Source organism: Otolemur garnettii, unplaced genomic scaffold, assembly GCF_000181295.1.
Source record: "Otolemur garnettii isolate 467f Iridium unplaced genomic scaffold, OtoGar3 scaffold00042, whole genome shotgun sequence".
In the NCBI taxonomy this organism is placed as follows: domain Eukaryota; kingdom Metazoa; phylum Chordata; class Mammalia; order Primates; family Galagidae; genus Otolemur; species Otolemur garnettii.
The window spans coordinates 13,433,547-13,450,222 of NW_003852437.1; the positions used below are offsets into that span (position 1 = coordinate 13,433,547).

At 43.1% G+C, this 16,676-nt stretch overlaps 1 protein-coding gene across 1 annotated transcript in view; it reads left to right on the forward strand.

The window, feature by feature from the left end:
• Positions 1-16,676, forward strand: part of SLC2A12 (solute carrier family 2 member 12) — a 57,732-nt gene that overhangs the window by 38,244 nt on the left and 2,812 nt on the right. The window contains 2 exon segments of the mRNA XM_003790314.3: positions 4,779-4,901; positions 8,508-8,640. Coding sequence (XP_003790362.1) covers positions 4,779-4,901; positions 8,508-8,640 — 256 coding nt within the window.

Genomic DNA, 16,676 nt, shown 5'->3' on the forward strand with positions numbered 1-16,676 from the left:
AAAAATCATAATACTTTTCTAATGGAAGCATCAGTAATGAAATCTGTACAACGTAAAATATGACCTCTGAAGATATGATAGTTCAAATTAGAAAAGACGCATTTCTTATCTTGTCCTTCCTTTTTGGTTTTGCATTTTGGACTCTAGTTCAGTGATTTGCATACTCTAGAGAGTTCACTTTCTTTTTTAGAGACAGAGCCTCAAGCTATCCCCCTGGGTAGAGTGCCATGGCATCACAGCAACCTCCAACTTGGCTCAAGCCAGTCTCCTGCCTCAGCCTCCCAAGTAGCTGGGACCATAGGCACCCACACAGTGCCTGGCTATTTTTTTTTTTTTTTTTTTGGTTGCAGCCATCATTGCTGTTTTGGCGGGCTGGGCTGGATTCGAACCCACCACCTTAGGTGTATGTGGCTGGCACATTAGCCACTTGAGCCACAAGCGCCGAGCTGAGAGTTCACTTTCTAAAAAGTACTCCTGCAATAATGATTCAAAGGAAATCAATGTCCACAGCTTCGAGGTCAAGAAAATTTGTTTTGAAAAATATTTCCCCTTTATCTGCCCAGTTGTAACTGTTCTCCCACTTAAAAGAAAGCACACTTAATTATCATGCTGGCTAATTTTTTTTTTTTTTTTTTTGTGGAGACAGGTCTTACTATGTTGCCCAGGTTGGTCTCAAACTCCTAGCCCCAAGTGATCCTCCCACCTCAGGCTTCCAAAGTTCTGGGATTATAGGTGCAAGTCACTGCACTATCTTCAATGTTTTGGTTTTTATTTGAAGGTATCTTTTATTGGGAGGCAATTTTCAATGGAATTCCAGGGCTTAACTTTGGGAATGCTACATTTCAGGCCATCTGCAGGGCTCACACCTGTAATCGTAATACTCTGGGAGGACAAGGCGTGTGGATCACTTAGGCTCAGGAGTCTGACACCAGCCTGAGCAAGAGCAAGGCCTTGTCTCTAAAAGTCTCCAGGTGTTGTGGTGGACGCCTGCAATCCCAGCTACTTGGGAGGCTAAGGCAAGAGAATCTCTTGAACCTAAGAGTTTGAGGTTGCTTTGAGCAATGATGCCATAGCACTCTAATAAGGGCAATAAAGTGAGACTCTGTCTCAAAAAAAAAAAGAATACATTTCCACGAGAAAGTGGTAGAAAAATTAATGAATTACAAAGATTTACCAAAATGTCAGTGTGCGTTGTGCAGGTTGGAGAATTTATGACAGTGTGTCCTGTTACCTGGATGTTGGAGTTTACAAACAAATTCTATGCGATTGGATTTGGCAGCTCCTAGATATGTTCACAGATGATTGTTTGCTAACTGATTTGTTAGCAGAGAACAAATCCCATAATTAAATGACCTGCTTATTGTCTGAAAGGGTTAGATACTTTTGTTTTTCCTGTTCAGATATAAAATTTGAATGCCTTACAATTTCTGTGATATTAAAATAGATATGCCTGCATTTTTTTTGTCCATGATTCCTGAATCTCAGCTCCTGTAAGCCTTGTTATATCCTAAGTGACTAGAGCAATAAAAACATCTTTTGTTTTTTTTAAAAAAAAAGCACATTTATTACCCATCTGAAATCTGATTTTGATAAATGTCCCAAATTACAAAAAGCTAAAACGCTAATCAAAGAGACAACTGAAAATATTGGTGAAGGTGCTGAAAAATTAATGAGTAGAGAATGGTCTTTTCACAAATCAAACTATTCTCAATAATTTGCTTTCAAAACCAGCAAAAAAAAAAAAAGAAAAACAACACCTAATTGTTACAAATCACTTTTGCTGTTAATTCAAAGAATTGAGTGACATTGGGTATCACAAAATTTCTTCAACTCTCCATCTATCTGAAAGACAATGAATTTCATCCATTTGAAAAGTAGAAATGTATCACATTATGCTGTAAATGACATTCACCCACAGATAGGTAATGAAGAAAAATCTCCCCATCCATCTCACTTAGGAAGGCGATTTCTAATAAATTTTCACTGTTCATATTCAATAATTATTTCTTCAATGCTCTGTCTGAAAACTTGAAAAAAATAATTATTTCTAAAATTTCTAAACTATTTCTATAATTTCTATCTATTTTCTGCTAATTATTTTGCTAATAATTCAGAAAAATCCTTGGAAGATTTTAGAGTGGGTGGCACCTGTGGCTCAAAAGGTTAGGGTGCTGGCAGGTTCAAACCCGGCCCCCGGCCAAAACTGCAAAAAAAATAAAAATAAAAAAGAAGATTTTAGAGTAAATAAAAATGAACATAAGGCTTTTTTTTTTTTTTTTTCAGAGATGTATGATGGGGTGATCAATAAAAGACTTTCAAATTCAGGTCACTGTTCACTGACTGGTTAAATTGCCTGTGGCCCTTGGCTCAGCTGCTACGGTGAATGTCTGCCTAGGACAGGGCTGCAATGTGGATCTTGAAGTTTTTTAGGCAAGCCCCGGGCAGTTCAGACTGAGCACATATAATCAGGGCTTTGTGCAACTGCCTTGTTTTCTTGCTGAGGAGATTCAGCACTTCCTATAACATCAGCATCGACACGTTCCCATTTGAGACCAGGGTGGCTCTAAAGAGCCCAGCAATGGTTCTCCTGACACTCCACCAAATAATTCCAAGCGGTCACAACGATAAAAGGTAGAGAGGAGAAGAAGGGGATTTGAGAGGTGATGAGGCGGGGATGGCAGGTAGATCAAGAAAGCATGAGCTAACTTTTCTACTAAAAGCAAATGAAAGGTGCCACTGCCCCCTCATCCTCCTTGTACTCCTAAAGGGAAAGACCACAAGGGACTCTCCGCTCCATCTGACTGTGTCAAAGACCCAGGGCAGAAATGGGAACTGGGGACGGGGGTGGGGTGGGGGGGTGGGGGTGGGAGAGGTCTACCGCAGAGATTATTTAGCTTAAAAGTGTGATTCATATAATTTTATCTTGAATCTGCCAAGGGATAGGTCTTCATTACAATTATACAGATTCATTCTGTGTATTGCTTCACCAGAATTATACGGATATCATTCTACCCAGAACTAGATCCTCCATGGTCTTGCAAAGTAAGGACAGACTTACCTGAGCACAAAACTTGTCTTCTTAGGAGAAAAGTGATTCATTCCACCAAGGATTTAATCTGCAAGAGCCTAGAGAAAGCCTCTTGGGGTGAAGAGGGATTGGGAATGATTGTTGTGGTTAGAGGGTGGGACATTTGGAATTCAATTTTTGAATTTCCCATTAATTGATACAACTATAATTATATTGCTATGGTTTTCCATGCCTAAAGGTAAACCTACATAGATTCACTCGGAGGAGATAATCAAGAAAAACAGTATTTTTCTTGTCTTCTTTTACACTTCATTGTCGTTTTTCTTACTTTGAAACAGCAAGTTTTCTCCACACAGATGTTTGCTTTATGAGAGGCAAACGGTTCTGTGAGAGGCAAAGCTGACTGCGTGGTTCTGATATGAGGGGCCCAAGTGGTTGCTGCCCAGAGGGCCCCTCCCTGGCTTCTAGTGTCACTCTCCTATTCCCTCTCCTGGGCTAGGATCATACAGCTGGTTGGTATATAAACAATGGCTTTCCACAGCAGTTGGCAGTGAGCAGGGCTGGGGCAGGGCTCACGTCCGTCCTTCCACACAATCAAAGAGCTTATATCCACATTTATATTGTTAATTAACAAATATTTACTGAGCCAGTATCAAGAGAACACAGTGATTAAAAAGCTTTGAGTTCCAGAGACTGGCTGCCATGGATAATGCCACCTTTGTCAGGTAGGAGCTCTGTGACCTTGGAGTTATGCTGCTAAGCCTCAGTTTCCTCTTCTAGAAAAGAGGGATGGTAATAGTTCCTACTTGCAGGGATTTGTAAGGATCCAATACGAGAATGTTGTAAAAAATGTTTGTGAAGTCAGCCCACAGTGAGAACTCATAGCTGCTTTATCAGGAAAACGGGGTTTGAAAGGCCGTGAGCAGAGGACAAGTTAAATTTGGTCCTCTACTGCCTTCCTAATCCCATCAGGCAGGCCCTGTAATGTTCTCTGTCACTCTCAGATAATGAAAAGTCCTCTTATCAATTTTGGTGCCAAGAAGATTCTCTTTCTGCAAATTCTCCTGTCTAGTCTGGTGCAATATAATCAAATATTGGAGCTCTGTTTAACTCAGAACTTCTCTCCACGCAGCTTGGTCCAGGCTAGAAGCTGGCTTCCTCTTCACGCCCTGGCTGTTTCCTATCCACTCATTAGTTGCAAGTTCTGACTTCTCCAAGGTCAGGGGAAAGGAGGTTACAGGCAAGGGCACAGTCCTGTAGCAGGTCCAGCTGGGCTTTGGCACTGAGGCTCCTGTGCTTGGCGGTCACCCAAAGCTGGCATTCTTCTTGCTGCCAGGCAGGTAGCCCAAGCCCCCACACCTCCCATTGGCATCTCTCAGTCCCGTGTCAGATACCAGGACTTCATGGCCTTCCTGCTATGCATGGGGACCTTGGTCAGTCTCTCCTAGCATTTCTCCTGAATCCCTTGGCTGAAGGTGTAGAGAAAGCACATCCCTTTCCTCCCATCCAAGTACCAACCAGGCCTGACCTTGCTTAGCTTCCAAGATAGGACAAGAGAGGGTGTGTTCAAGGTGGTGTGGCTGAAGATAGCACATCTCTCTTCTGTCCTGTCCTGCTTAGGTAGGAAATGGCCTTGCTCCTCAGCCACAAGTCCAGGCAGAATAAGGGTGGGGAGAGCTCGAAGCACTGGCCCTCAGATTCCAAGGAGTTTTGCTAATTTGGCTGTCATCGACTCTCCCCTTTCTTCCAGTGCCCTGGGTGGTGCTCAGCGAGATCTTTCCTGGTGGGATCAGAGGACGAGCCATGGCTTTAACATCCAGCATGAACTGGGGCATCAATCTCCTCGTCTCCTTGACGTTTTTGACCGTAACCGGTAAGATCTCTCTGTTTTCCTCTTTCGTTCTCAGAGGACAAATGATAGGCAAGCACAGTCCCTGAAAACCCATTTTACTGTGGAAATTTCAAACACATGCAGAAGAAAGGAAAATGGCCACACCCCTGACATGCCTGTGACCAAATCTGAGCAGTTCTCAATCTTAATTCATTTATAACCCCCCGCTGGTCCCTCTACCAAATTACTTTGCATCATATCCTGTACACAATATCATTTTGTCTATAAAGTTTCAGCATGAACCTTCAAAAGATAAGACACTTAAACACATATAACACAATATCATTATCACACCTAAAATATTAATAATCATCCTTTAGTATCAAATATTCAGTCTGGATTCACATTCTTCCAGTTGTCTCATAATTTTTTATATGTTGTTTGCTTGAATCACACCCCAAATAGATAATTACAATTGATTGACATATCATAATTTATAGGTTTCATCTCCATCCATCCCACCCCCATCCCACCTTAAGGTTTTTTTTTTTTTTGAGACAGAGCCTCAAGCTGTTCCCCTGGGTAGGGTGCTGTGGCATTACAGCTCACAGCAACCTCCAACTCCTGGGCTTAGGCGATGAGAGTGACCAAACAGCTTTTGGCCCAATTTCCCGTACTGTTCCAGTCCTTTCCAACTGCTTTGGGTCCGCACCAGGAGGTGTTTTGTTTGGTGTGGTCATTTTTTAAATATTCTGGCATGCCACAAATGAGGTTCTCGAGACCTCCGGCAGCTCTGCGCCACTCCCACTAGGCTTCTAAGGACTACCCGGCTTCCCAACTACCCATATATATAATTTTCAAAACTAGATGTTTGCTCAAACAAAGGTGCACATATATACACACGCACACACACAATGTTATAATGTACGTGTGTATTTAGTACATCCCCTTTGGGAAATTAACTTTTGGAGTTGCCAATTAAGCATGGTTTGGGTTTTTACATAGCCATTTCAAATGCTTACGTCCTACACTTTTAGAAAAAGGCCAAGATTGAAGGACACAGCAAAGTTGGCGTTAGCTTTGTCCACACTTGTCTTATATAGATCACACACTTAGACACAGGCCTTCACCGGTGCTCTCTCCCTCAGACACACACACACACACACACACACACACACACTCCATCTGCTGTTTGCATGGAGAAAGATATAAAGGAATGGAAATGCTGGGGGGAGAAAAAAGATGATGCAACACTCTGGGAAGCCTAGCTATGAATAATATATTGAATGAGCTAATGAAAACTCAGTTCTTCTGCCTGGGCTTTTAGAACAAATGGTAAGAAAACAGACCCACTTTAAAAAAAAAAGACAGCTTTGAATGATCTAAAACCTCTAGATGATGTTTAATTGGAAGGCTTGAAGTTTTCTAATTATTTCCAAAAATCAGTTTTCCCTGTGTGGGATAGAGAGACCTAAAAGGTGTGAGGTTCTCCTTGGCAGCGAGGCCTTGGATACCAATCTTTCAATGCCATTTCAGGTGTGTCAATACAAGCAGGCGTTCAGACAGACAAGTGCACTCTGCAGGGGTCATGACACAGGCGAGGGTCTGAGTAAACCCTCCCATTTTGAGGGGGCTGTTTAAAAATAGCAGCTTTCACCAAAGAAGAGCAGCCTGAGTGATGAGAGCAGTGACCTGTGCTCTGTGAAGAACGGTTGGAAGAGTTCAGAATGTTCGATTAGATAAGAGGATACTCAGAGATGGAATGAGGTGCACTCAAATATTTAAATGGTTGTCCTGGAGAAGGGGTAGGGAGCGCTGACTCAACGTGTGTCATGCCAGAGGACAAAGCAGGACCTCTGAAAGGCAGACTTGGGATCTAAGTAAAAAAACAGGTAGGTTTGTAACAGATAGAGCTGCCTCGCGTGGTGGTGAGAGACTTTGTGCAGTGGTGAGTTCCCTGTTATTCAAAGTGCTCAAACAACCGGGACAGGTTTGATGAGATCACCTTGGGGAATTTTTACTGACTTTATGCTCCAGAGAGGGAAGAAGGCCCGGTTCTGTAAGCACTTTTTTAAGCAATCAGTTGAGCAAAACCCTATGCCAGCAGTAAGCCAAGTGCAGAGAGATGGGAGTTTAATTAAAATTGCCCAAAGAACTGCGATGCTGCCCTTGTCCTGCTTCCCACCTCAGCACAACTCACTGACGAGTGCTCACCATCTTGGGCCCATCCACAGTGCATATAAACTCTGCCTCCGTGCACAACTGCCCAGTCGGTGTTCCTGCCTGACCAGCTGGGACCTGCAGAGGCAGCTTTTAGGGCTAGTTGTAAATATGGTTTGCTGTTGGTTTGAGCTTATGTTAAAAAAAAAAAAAGCCTGCTACTTTCTCAGACTTCCTGCCACACCAGACTTTCTGAGCTAAGCCAGGGGCTAGAACAATGCAAGTGGCAGACTCCAGGGCATTGAAGGCCACTGCTCCCCAGTTTTGTGTTCCTTGACTTGGTTTGTGATTAAAGAGGGACTCTATCTTTGTCCAGAGGTGGTCAGAGGAAACTCTAGGCTGGCAGATGAGATCTGTCAGCATCTCGAGGACCCTGCTTCTTGCCGATGCATCTTGGCAAGTTGATGCTTTTCCTTGGACCTGTCATCACTTTTTTTTCCTCTGAACCCAGGATGAAATATTACAAACACAATGCTGGCTATTAAAAATGACAAAATATTGCCAGCATGAAATGATTTATTCAAATCAGAGTAAATGATTAATTCAAATCAATTAATTCCAAAAAAATTCCATTTGTACAAATATGTCATTAAAAATGTCCGCCAAATAGAAACTAAACTGCTATAGTGGTGACTCCTAAGGGGGCACTTGGGGAGGGTGAGAAGAGATGGTTTTTTTTTTTGCAGTTTTAGGCCAGGGCTGGGCTTGAACCCACCACTTCCGGCATATGGGGCCGGTGCCTTACTCTTTTGAGCCACAGGTGCCACCCGAGAAGAGATGTTTTACCTGCTGAATTCTGTTTTGCGATGCTTGAGGTTCTCCTTGGCAGTGAGCTTGTGCTTTTAAAATAATAAACATATTACCATTTTGAAAAAGAAAGATATGTCCACCAAGAAGATGGCATTGGGCTTAAATTGTGATACCCACAAGACTTCTATTTACTTTACCAGAGAAAGCTGGGGTAGTCTGTAAAAAAAAAACTTTCAGAACTTGCTACATTTTTTTTTTGAGACAGAGCCTCAAGCTGTCCCCCTGGGTTGAGTGCTGTGCCCTCACTGCTCACAGCAACCTCCAACTCCTGGGCTCAAGCGAGTCTCCTGCCTCAGCCTCCCAAGAAGCTGGGACCACAGGCACCCGCCACAACGCCTGGCTATTTTTTGGTTGTAGTCATTATTATTGTTTGGCAGGCCTGGGCTGGATTCAAACCTGCCATCTTAGGTGTATGTGGCTGGCGCCTTAGATGCTTGAGCCACAGGCATCTAGCCAGAACTTGCTACATTTTAAACTTGTGATTCCTACTTGCCTGAGTACTACTGACATGTCTGAAAGTACATAAGGCTTGATAAATTCCTTAAGAAGTGGTTGTTCACAAATGAGATCAGGTGATCACAAAACACATTTCTAATCAATTTTTTTTGTCCTTTATAGACCTTATTGGGCTGCCCTGGGTATGCTTTATATATACAATCATGAGCCTGGCTGCCCTGGTTTTCGTCATTGTGTTTATACCTGAGACAAAGGGATGTTCTTTGGAACAAATATCAATGGAGCTGGCAAAAGCGTAAGTATTCGGCGTGTCAGTTTCTCAGCAATACTCTGGTCAAAAACGCAGCTTTTATGTATACTAAGTAATGATGCCTGGAGTTATTTTAGCATATTCTCTTTGGTGCACGTCTCAAGGCATAATTCTGATTTTCCTGCCTTGTCTTTAATTTGGGTGGTTCAGCTAAAGCAGTCAAATAACTATTGCTTTCTAACAAGTGAATTTTTTAAAAATTTTAGATTAGTACGAGGGTACAGATAACTAGGTTACATTGTTTGCATTTATTAGGTAGAGTACAAGTTGTAGTTGTGCCCCTCACCCAGGAGGTGTTCCATATGCCTTCATATTGTGCTTATTAGGTGAGATCATTTTTTTTTCAGTCTCACTATGTTGCCTGGGCTAAAGTGCAGTGGTGTCATCATAGCTCACCACAACCTCAAACTCCAGGGCACACATGGTTCTCCTGCCTCAGCCTCCCGAGTAGGAGGCACCTGCCACTACACTTGGCTAATTTTTCTATTTTTTTGTAGAGATGGGGTCTTGCTCTTGCTTTGGCTGGTCTCAAACTCCTGGGCTCAAGTATTCCCTCCACCTTAACCTCCTAGCGTGTTAGGATTACAGGCATGAGCCACAGTATCCCGCCTAAACTTTCAAAACTCTTCATAGTAATCATTGCAGAACCTCTTCCATCTTTCTGGCTCCCCAACTCAGGTTTATTTGGGGTTTTGTGTAGATCTTAGGATACCTGGGGCCTCAGCCCTTCCATCTCTATCAGACTTTTAGGTCTCTGAGCTCCAAACACTTGCTGAAGGAAGGATTAGCAGAAAAATTCTTGGGCTTTAACATATTTCTTATGTGAATAGACATTTAGAAAACTAGTTAAATAAATTTCACATGGAAAGGCCGTTTAAACAATTTAACTTAAAAGTAAAACAATTTAAGAAGTGGGCCCTGGGAAACTCCCTTTTCTTTTAGTACTAACTGCTAGTATTTCTTTTAGTTTAAGTGCCAAAACCGGAGCTTGGGGGAAGAGGTGACACACAGGGGCTAGGAATGAAGGAGAACTTGTTATTCTTCCTAGGATTAAATCATTTCACTCAGAAATGTAGGGATACTTGTTCTTGAGTTTTTTAACGAGAGAAAATGACAGTTTTACAGTTTGTGATTTTCTTTTAAAAATACTTTTGAAACGCTGGAGAGAAATGTTTATGAGTACAGATACTGCGGGCGTGGGGATTCTTCAGCTTTTAACTGAAGGCGACTTGATGGCAGGCATATGTGTGTTTATGTGTGGGTATTGGCCAAATTGTTAATCTTGGTATACTCAGGGGTGATAGGAAGTAGGACTGTAGAAAATTTTCACTTTGTGTTTGAGAAAAAGTAGAAAAAATTCTCTCAATTCCAGCCATGGGTAAATATCAAATTATAGGGCAAATTTTTGTTCCAGATGAGGCTGTTTTATAAAAAATAAATAAATAAAATGAAAATGATTCATTTACAATGAGAAATATAATTTCCAGGAAGGCTGGACACACCGTTGGCCTGACCAACACATTGTCTGGCTCTATGTTGAAGCCAAATGACGGGATTTCTTGGTGACCATAGAATCTAAATGAGATGCTTAATTAGCGATACATGATTTAAATCATGAATGGCCCCAGACTTTGATAACTTGATGTATCCATCTATAAACTGGCAACATTCCTGACAGAGTCAGGCCTTTGCCAGAACTGAGATGGTGGGACGCCAACGACTTGCCAATCTATGAATCTTCCTTTGTTTCCCCTCCTTCTTTCTACCTGTTTCACATCAGTTACAATAGAGCACCCCTCGTGTAGTGGCTTAAAACTACTATTTGCTATGATTCTTTGATTTGCCTGCGTGGTGCCTCTGCTTCGTTCCTGGCCCTATTTGTGGCTCCACCAGCAGGAGGGCCCACGGACACACAGGATGTGACCACACAGCTGGCAGCAGGTGCTGGCCGCCCGTGGGGAACTTCAGTTCTCCTCCTGGGGGAGGCTGTGTGGCTTCCTCGCATGGCAGGCGTGGGCAGCACCCCGCGGTATTGAAGGCAGATTGACCTTCTGGAGCTCCCATGGTGTTGTTTCCACCACTTCCTACTGCCAGTACAAGTCCCAAGGCCGGCCCAGATTCAAGGGTGAAGAAACAGACCTCTTGGTGGGATGAAGGGCAAAAAGTGACCACATTTAATCTTTCACACACACCTGTTCTTTCTTGAAATTACCTTTTAGGGGCGGTGCCTGTGGCTCAAAGGAGTAGGGCGCAGGCCCCAGATGCTGGAGGTGGCGGATTCAAACCCAGCCCTCGCCAAAAACAAACAAACAAACAAACAAACAAACAAAAAAACAAAAAGAAATTACCTTTTAGCTCCTGTGAAAGTCTTCTTCCCTGGGTGCCCTCCCTCCGACTTACTGACCTGACTCTCTTCTTGTCTCTCCTTCTCCTCCTCTGCTGTAGTCATCTTTGAACATTTGGCCTTACGTCCTTATGCCTTAAGAGTCACCTCAAAGCCTCGGCCTCGAAGCTCTGAGTAACTCTAGCTCCAGGAAGCATTTCTCTGTCCTGGATTTCCATTATTTTCTAGTCCCTTTTTTCCTATACCGCCTTCTAGCCCTCTTGTGGTTTCAGCTCCTTAACTAGGTTATGAAGTTTCAGGTTCCGCAGGTGCTTTCTGCCCACTGCCTTCCTTATGTAAACTCTGCAATGCCTACCTCAATAACGGTTACTAACGGGGTGATTAAAAAGTAGCCACTGGTTTTTTTTTTTTTTTTTTTTTTTTTTAGAGACAGCGTCTCACTTTATCGCCACCCTTGGTAGACTGCCGTGGCGTCACAGCTCACAACCTCCAACTCCTGGGTTTAGGTGATTCTCTTGCCTCAGCCTCCCGAGTAGCTGGACTACATACAGGCGCCCAGCACAATGCCCGGCTTATTATTTTTTTTTTGCAGTTTGGCTGGGGCCGAGTTTGAACCCAACACCCTCAGTTTATGGGGCCGGTGCCCTACTCACTGAACCACAGGCCTTGCCCCCACTGTTTTGATAACTTGTTTCTTTGGCTTCCAAGCAAATCCACCTATGTGTGTGCACTTTTGAACTGTCCCATCTAATACCCCAGGGAGCAAAATTCCTTTAAAAATAAAGTTTTGTTAAATTTCTTGTGAACACTGAAGAACCAAGGCAAGGGCAGAGTAGTAATGATTTCACTTAATGCAACTCAAGGCCTACTTTACTCTGTGCTCTTTAAAAAGTCTAACTGGAAAGCAGAATGTTCTGTATGAGTTAAGATTAAGAAATTTTCAAACCTATTTTTCATATAGGATTATTGAAATGTATCAGATTGCAAACCAGAAGCTGGGAATAGTGGCTCATGCAGGTAATTCCAGTGACTAGGGAGGTTGAAGCAGGATTGCTTGATGCCAGGAGTTTGAGGCTAACCTGGGCAACAGGGCAAGATCCCAGCTCTTAAGAACAGATCGAAAAATTGCAAACCAAATGAAAATTTGAAGCCAGAACTAGGTGCAGCATGGTGGGCCACTCCTGTAATTACAGCACTCTTGAGAGGCTGCGGAGGGAGGACTGCTCAACTCCAGGAGTTTAAGACCAGCCTGGCAATAATTGCAAGACTTTGTTTCTCAAGAAAATAAAATAAAAACTCAGCCACGCATATGGCAGGTTCTTATAGTCTCAGATACTCAAAGAGCCTGAGGCAGGAGGATCACTTGAGCCCAGGAATTTGAGGCTACAGTGAGCTATGATGATGTCACAGCACCCTAGTCTGGGCAACAGAATGAGACCTTGTCTAAAAAGAAAGAACTTTCCAAGACAGAACGTAAGAAAATCTAATCTTTCCATATAGTGGGCTTCCAGAATGAGATATTTCTTATGAACATTATGATGTGGGTATCTAAAACTCAACACTATTTATTATTTATTTATTTTTTGAGACACCCTGGGTAGAGTGCCATGGTGTCACAGCTCACAGCAACCTCCAACTCCTGGGCTTACCTGAGTCTCTTGCCTCAGCCTCCCAAGTACCTGGGACTACAGGCACCTGTCACAACACCTGGCTATTTTTTGGTTGTAGTTGTTGTTGTTTGGCAGGCCCAGGCTGGATTCAAACCTGCTAGCTCTGGTGTATGTGACTGGTACCTTAGCCACTTAAGCTACAGGTGCTGAGCCTCAATACTACTTCTTCATTCAGAATTTGGGGTGGGGAAAGAATCTAAATTAGTAAAATTTAGATTTTACTGATTCCTGACTTAGGAAGTATTTTTGAGAGAATCATATTTGTTGCTCTCTCTCCCGCCTCCCTCTGCCTTCCTTCTCTGCTCTCTCTCTTTTCCCTCTTCCCCCTTGCTCTTCTCTACTTTCTCTCTTCTCTTCCCTACTCTCTCCCCTCTTTTCTCTCCTCCTTGGTGCTGTTCTGCAGCCTCCACACACCCGCCCCCCCATAAAGACTTTTCGTACAAGCCAAAAAAAAAAAAAAAAAGAATCATATTTGTTATTTTAAAAAATTATTTCAGAGCTGGACACGGTGGCTCATGCCTATAATCCTAGCACTCTGGAAGGCCAAGAAGGGTGGATTGCTTGAGCTCAGGAGTTCGAGAGCAGTATGAGCAAGAGTGAGACTCCCATCTCTACTTAAAAAAAAAAAAGAGAGAAAAACTGAAGCAGCAGGATCTGGAGACCAAAAGTTTGATGTTGCTGTGAGCTGTGATGTCATAGTACTCTACGAAGGGTGAAAAGTGAGAGTCTCAAAAAAAAAAATTATTTCAAAATATTTAGGGGGTAGAGATGTTTTGATACATGGCTTGAGCCAGGGCTGTAAGTGAGCCCATCCATCTGTCAGGTGGGTTTCTACCCTTCCCCTCCTCCCCACTTCTCCCTGCTTGGTTTCCAATGACTTTTTCTTTCCTCTGTGTACTTGTGTGCCCATTGGTTAATACAGCACATGTGGTGTTTGTGTTGCCATTCTTTATAGATACTTCACTTAGGAAAATGGTCTCCAGTTCCTTTCAAATCACTTAAAAAGGCATTAACTCAACCTTTTTTATGGCCGAGTAGTAGCGTGTGTGTGTATATATATATACATACACACACACACACAGTATATATGTCACCTTCTATCAATCCACTAATGAATTGATGGGCACATGGGCTGATCCCACATCTTTGCAATTGAGAATTGTACTGCAATAAACATTTGAGTGCAGGCGTCTTTTTCGGAAATGACTTCTTTTTCTGTAACTTTTGAGTTATGCAATTAGTCAATAAATCTAGACCCTCTCCAAGAAAGCTGTAAGTTGAATATCAGGAGAGGATCGAAAGCTAAAGGTACAGCCAATGCCAAAGAGACTAAACAAGTATTGCAAGGTTTGTATTGAAGAACAAAAATACGTAAGGGCACTGGTGTGGAGAATTCTGAAAGGTGAGGTGGTGAGGCTGTTCTGCAATTTAAATCATTATAGCAACAGTCGTACCAACGAGGTGTGTGTGTTGTAGGGAAGCCCAGTACCAAGGGCAGAAAAGTTGCTTTTAGAATTCTTGGTAAACCCCAAATTCATGCAATACTAGGGAGACAGCTGAAGCAGCATGTTGGTAAAAGGCTTTTAAAATGAAAATGTAAGCAGCCTGGCTTATGGAAGTTGACCAATATATGAAGTTTGTATGTTAAACAAAAGATAAAAAATAAACATGTTATCCAGTTAGTTAAGAAAATGTGAGGTGGTAGACAGCCCCTGGGACTTGCTAGTGCACAGAAGCTGACGTGACCTTCAACAGTGAGGAAAAGTACTCCTAGTAAAGGGAGTCCTTACTAATTTAGAAGGCAATAAAACAATGACTCAACTTCTGTCACCAGAGTAACAGTCATGTATAAATCTCAAAGACTGTTTCTAAGAAGAAAGGAAACCATAACATCAAATTAACTTCACATTTGATTCTACACATTGCTTAACATTTTCCTCTGTCGTATTTGGCGTTGGGTTCTCTTACTCCTATTTCTACACAGCTGAGAAAACAAATAGTCTTCCAAGGATGTTAAGTTTCCTATAAAATAAACAGTGATTCAGCTGAGAGGTCAGAAAAGATATCTGCAGTAATGTCATTAGGAAGGATTTTATTTTGAACTTCTGCCTGGCCAGCAACACAATCAAAATAGTATGTTCACCATCTTTGCTATTTCAGCTGTGATTTTATTCAGTTTTTTTCCCCCCAGGGTAAGCAGGCATTAAATGCAGAGAAAAAACAAGTTAATGCTTTGTAAACATTCTAGTTCTAAGGCTTAAATTTATTTTCACTTTGAGTAGTTAATTTGAAGCCATTTCTTCATTCACTCATCTACATTGTTCATGTATTCAGTAAATGCTTATTGAGCATCTAGTATGTGCCAGGCACTGATCTAGGTTCTAAACATTGTCATTGAGCACAACTGCCATGAGAGTTCAAACATGCTACATAGAAGGTGACTGGGTAGGGGACAGCTACTTTCAACTTGGTGATCTCACAAGGTTATTGAGAAGGTAACATTTCAGCTTATCAGGAAGGTGTGTGGGCTTTTACTTCCAAACATATCCAGAGCCTGACCACCTTCACTGCTTCCCTGATCGGGGTCACCATGATCTCCTTCCTGTATTACTGCAGTAGCCACCCTACCTAGTCCTGCCCCACCCTTGTACCCCCCAACTTGTTTTCTTTCTTTTCTTTTCTTTGTTTTTTTTTTGAGACAGAGCCTTAAACTGTCCCCCTGGGTAGAGTGCCATGACATCACAGCGCACAGCAACCTCCAACTCCAGGGCTCAAGCAAGTCTCCTGCCTCAGCCTCCCAAGTAGCTGGGACCACAGGAACCCGCCACAATGCCCGGCTATTTTTTGGTCGCAGCCGTCCTTATTTGTTTTGGCAGGCCCGGGCTGGATTCGAACCCTCCACCTTAGGTGTATGTGGCTGGCGCCTAGCCACTTGAGCCACAGGCGCCAAACCCTCCAACTTGTTTTCTACACAGCAGCCAGAGCCATCCCTCTAAATAACACCCAGGCATTCCTTTGCTCACACCCTCCAGTGGCTCTCTGTCCAACATGCTTACGTCCCACAGCCTTGCACATCCTCTCTGCCCCCTCTGCCTTCACAGCCTCACTGGCCCAAAACCGCAGCCCAGACACACCAGGCACGCTCAAGACTTGTTGGACTTGGAACTTGTTTCTCTGTCCAGAGTTCTCTTCCCTAGATAGCAAGCTCACATTTCATCTCCTTCGGGCTCTTCGTATCACTCTATTTAAAGACATTTTTTTTTTCTTTTTGAGACAGAGTCTTACTATGTCACCCTCGGTTGAGTGCCATTGTTTCACAGCTCACAGCAACCTCCAACTCTTGGGCTTAAGCGATTCTCTTGCCTTAGCCTCCTAAGTAGCTGGGACTACAGGCGCAAGCCACTACGCCCGATTTTTTTTTTGGTTACAGTTGTCATTGCTGTTTGGTAGGCCCAGGCTAGGTTTGAACCCACCAGCTCTGGTGTATATGGCTGGCACCCTAGCCACTGAGCTACAGGCACCGAGCCTTAAAAACATTTTTATCATTATTTTTAGAGAGTCTTGCTATGCCAACCAGGCTGAGTGCAGTGGCATGATTGTAGCTTACTGCTGCCTCAACTCCTGGGCTCAAGAGATTCACCTCGGCCTCCAGAGTAGTTGGGACTACAGGTGCCGGTCACCATCCTTGGCTAATTAAAAAAAAAAAAAATTGTAGAGATGAGGTCTTGCTATGTTGCCTAGGTTGGTCTGGAACTTCTGGACTCAGGCCTCTGCCTCTGAAAGTGCTGGGAATTATAGGTATGAGCCACTGTACCTTGCCTGTGTCACATTCATTATTTACACATGAAATCACCTCAGACAATCCTGTTATTAAAAAAAAATCAAATTGGCTCGGTGCCTGTGGCTCAAGCTGCTAAGGCGCCAGCCACATACACCTAAGGTGGTGGGTTCGAATCCAGCTCAGGCTGCCAAACAACAATGACGGCTGCAACCAAAAAATAGCCGGG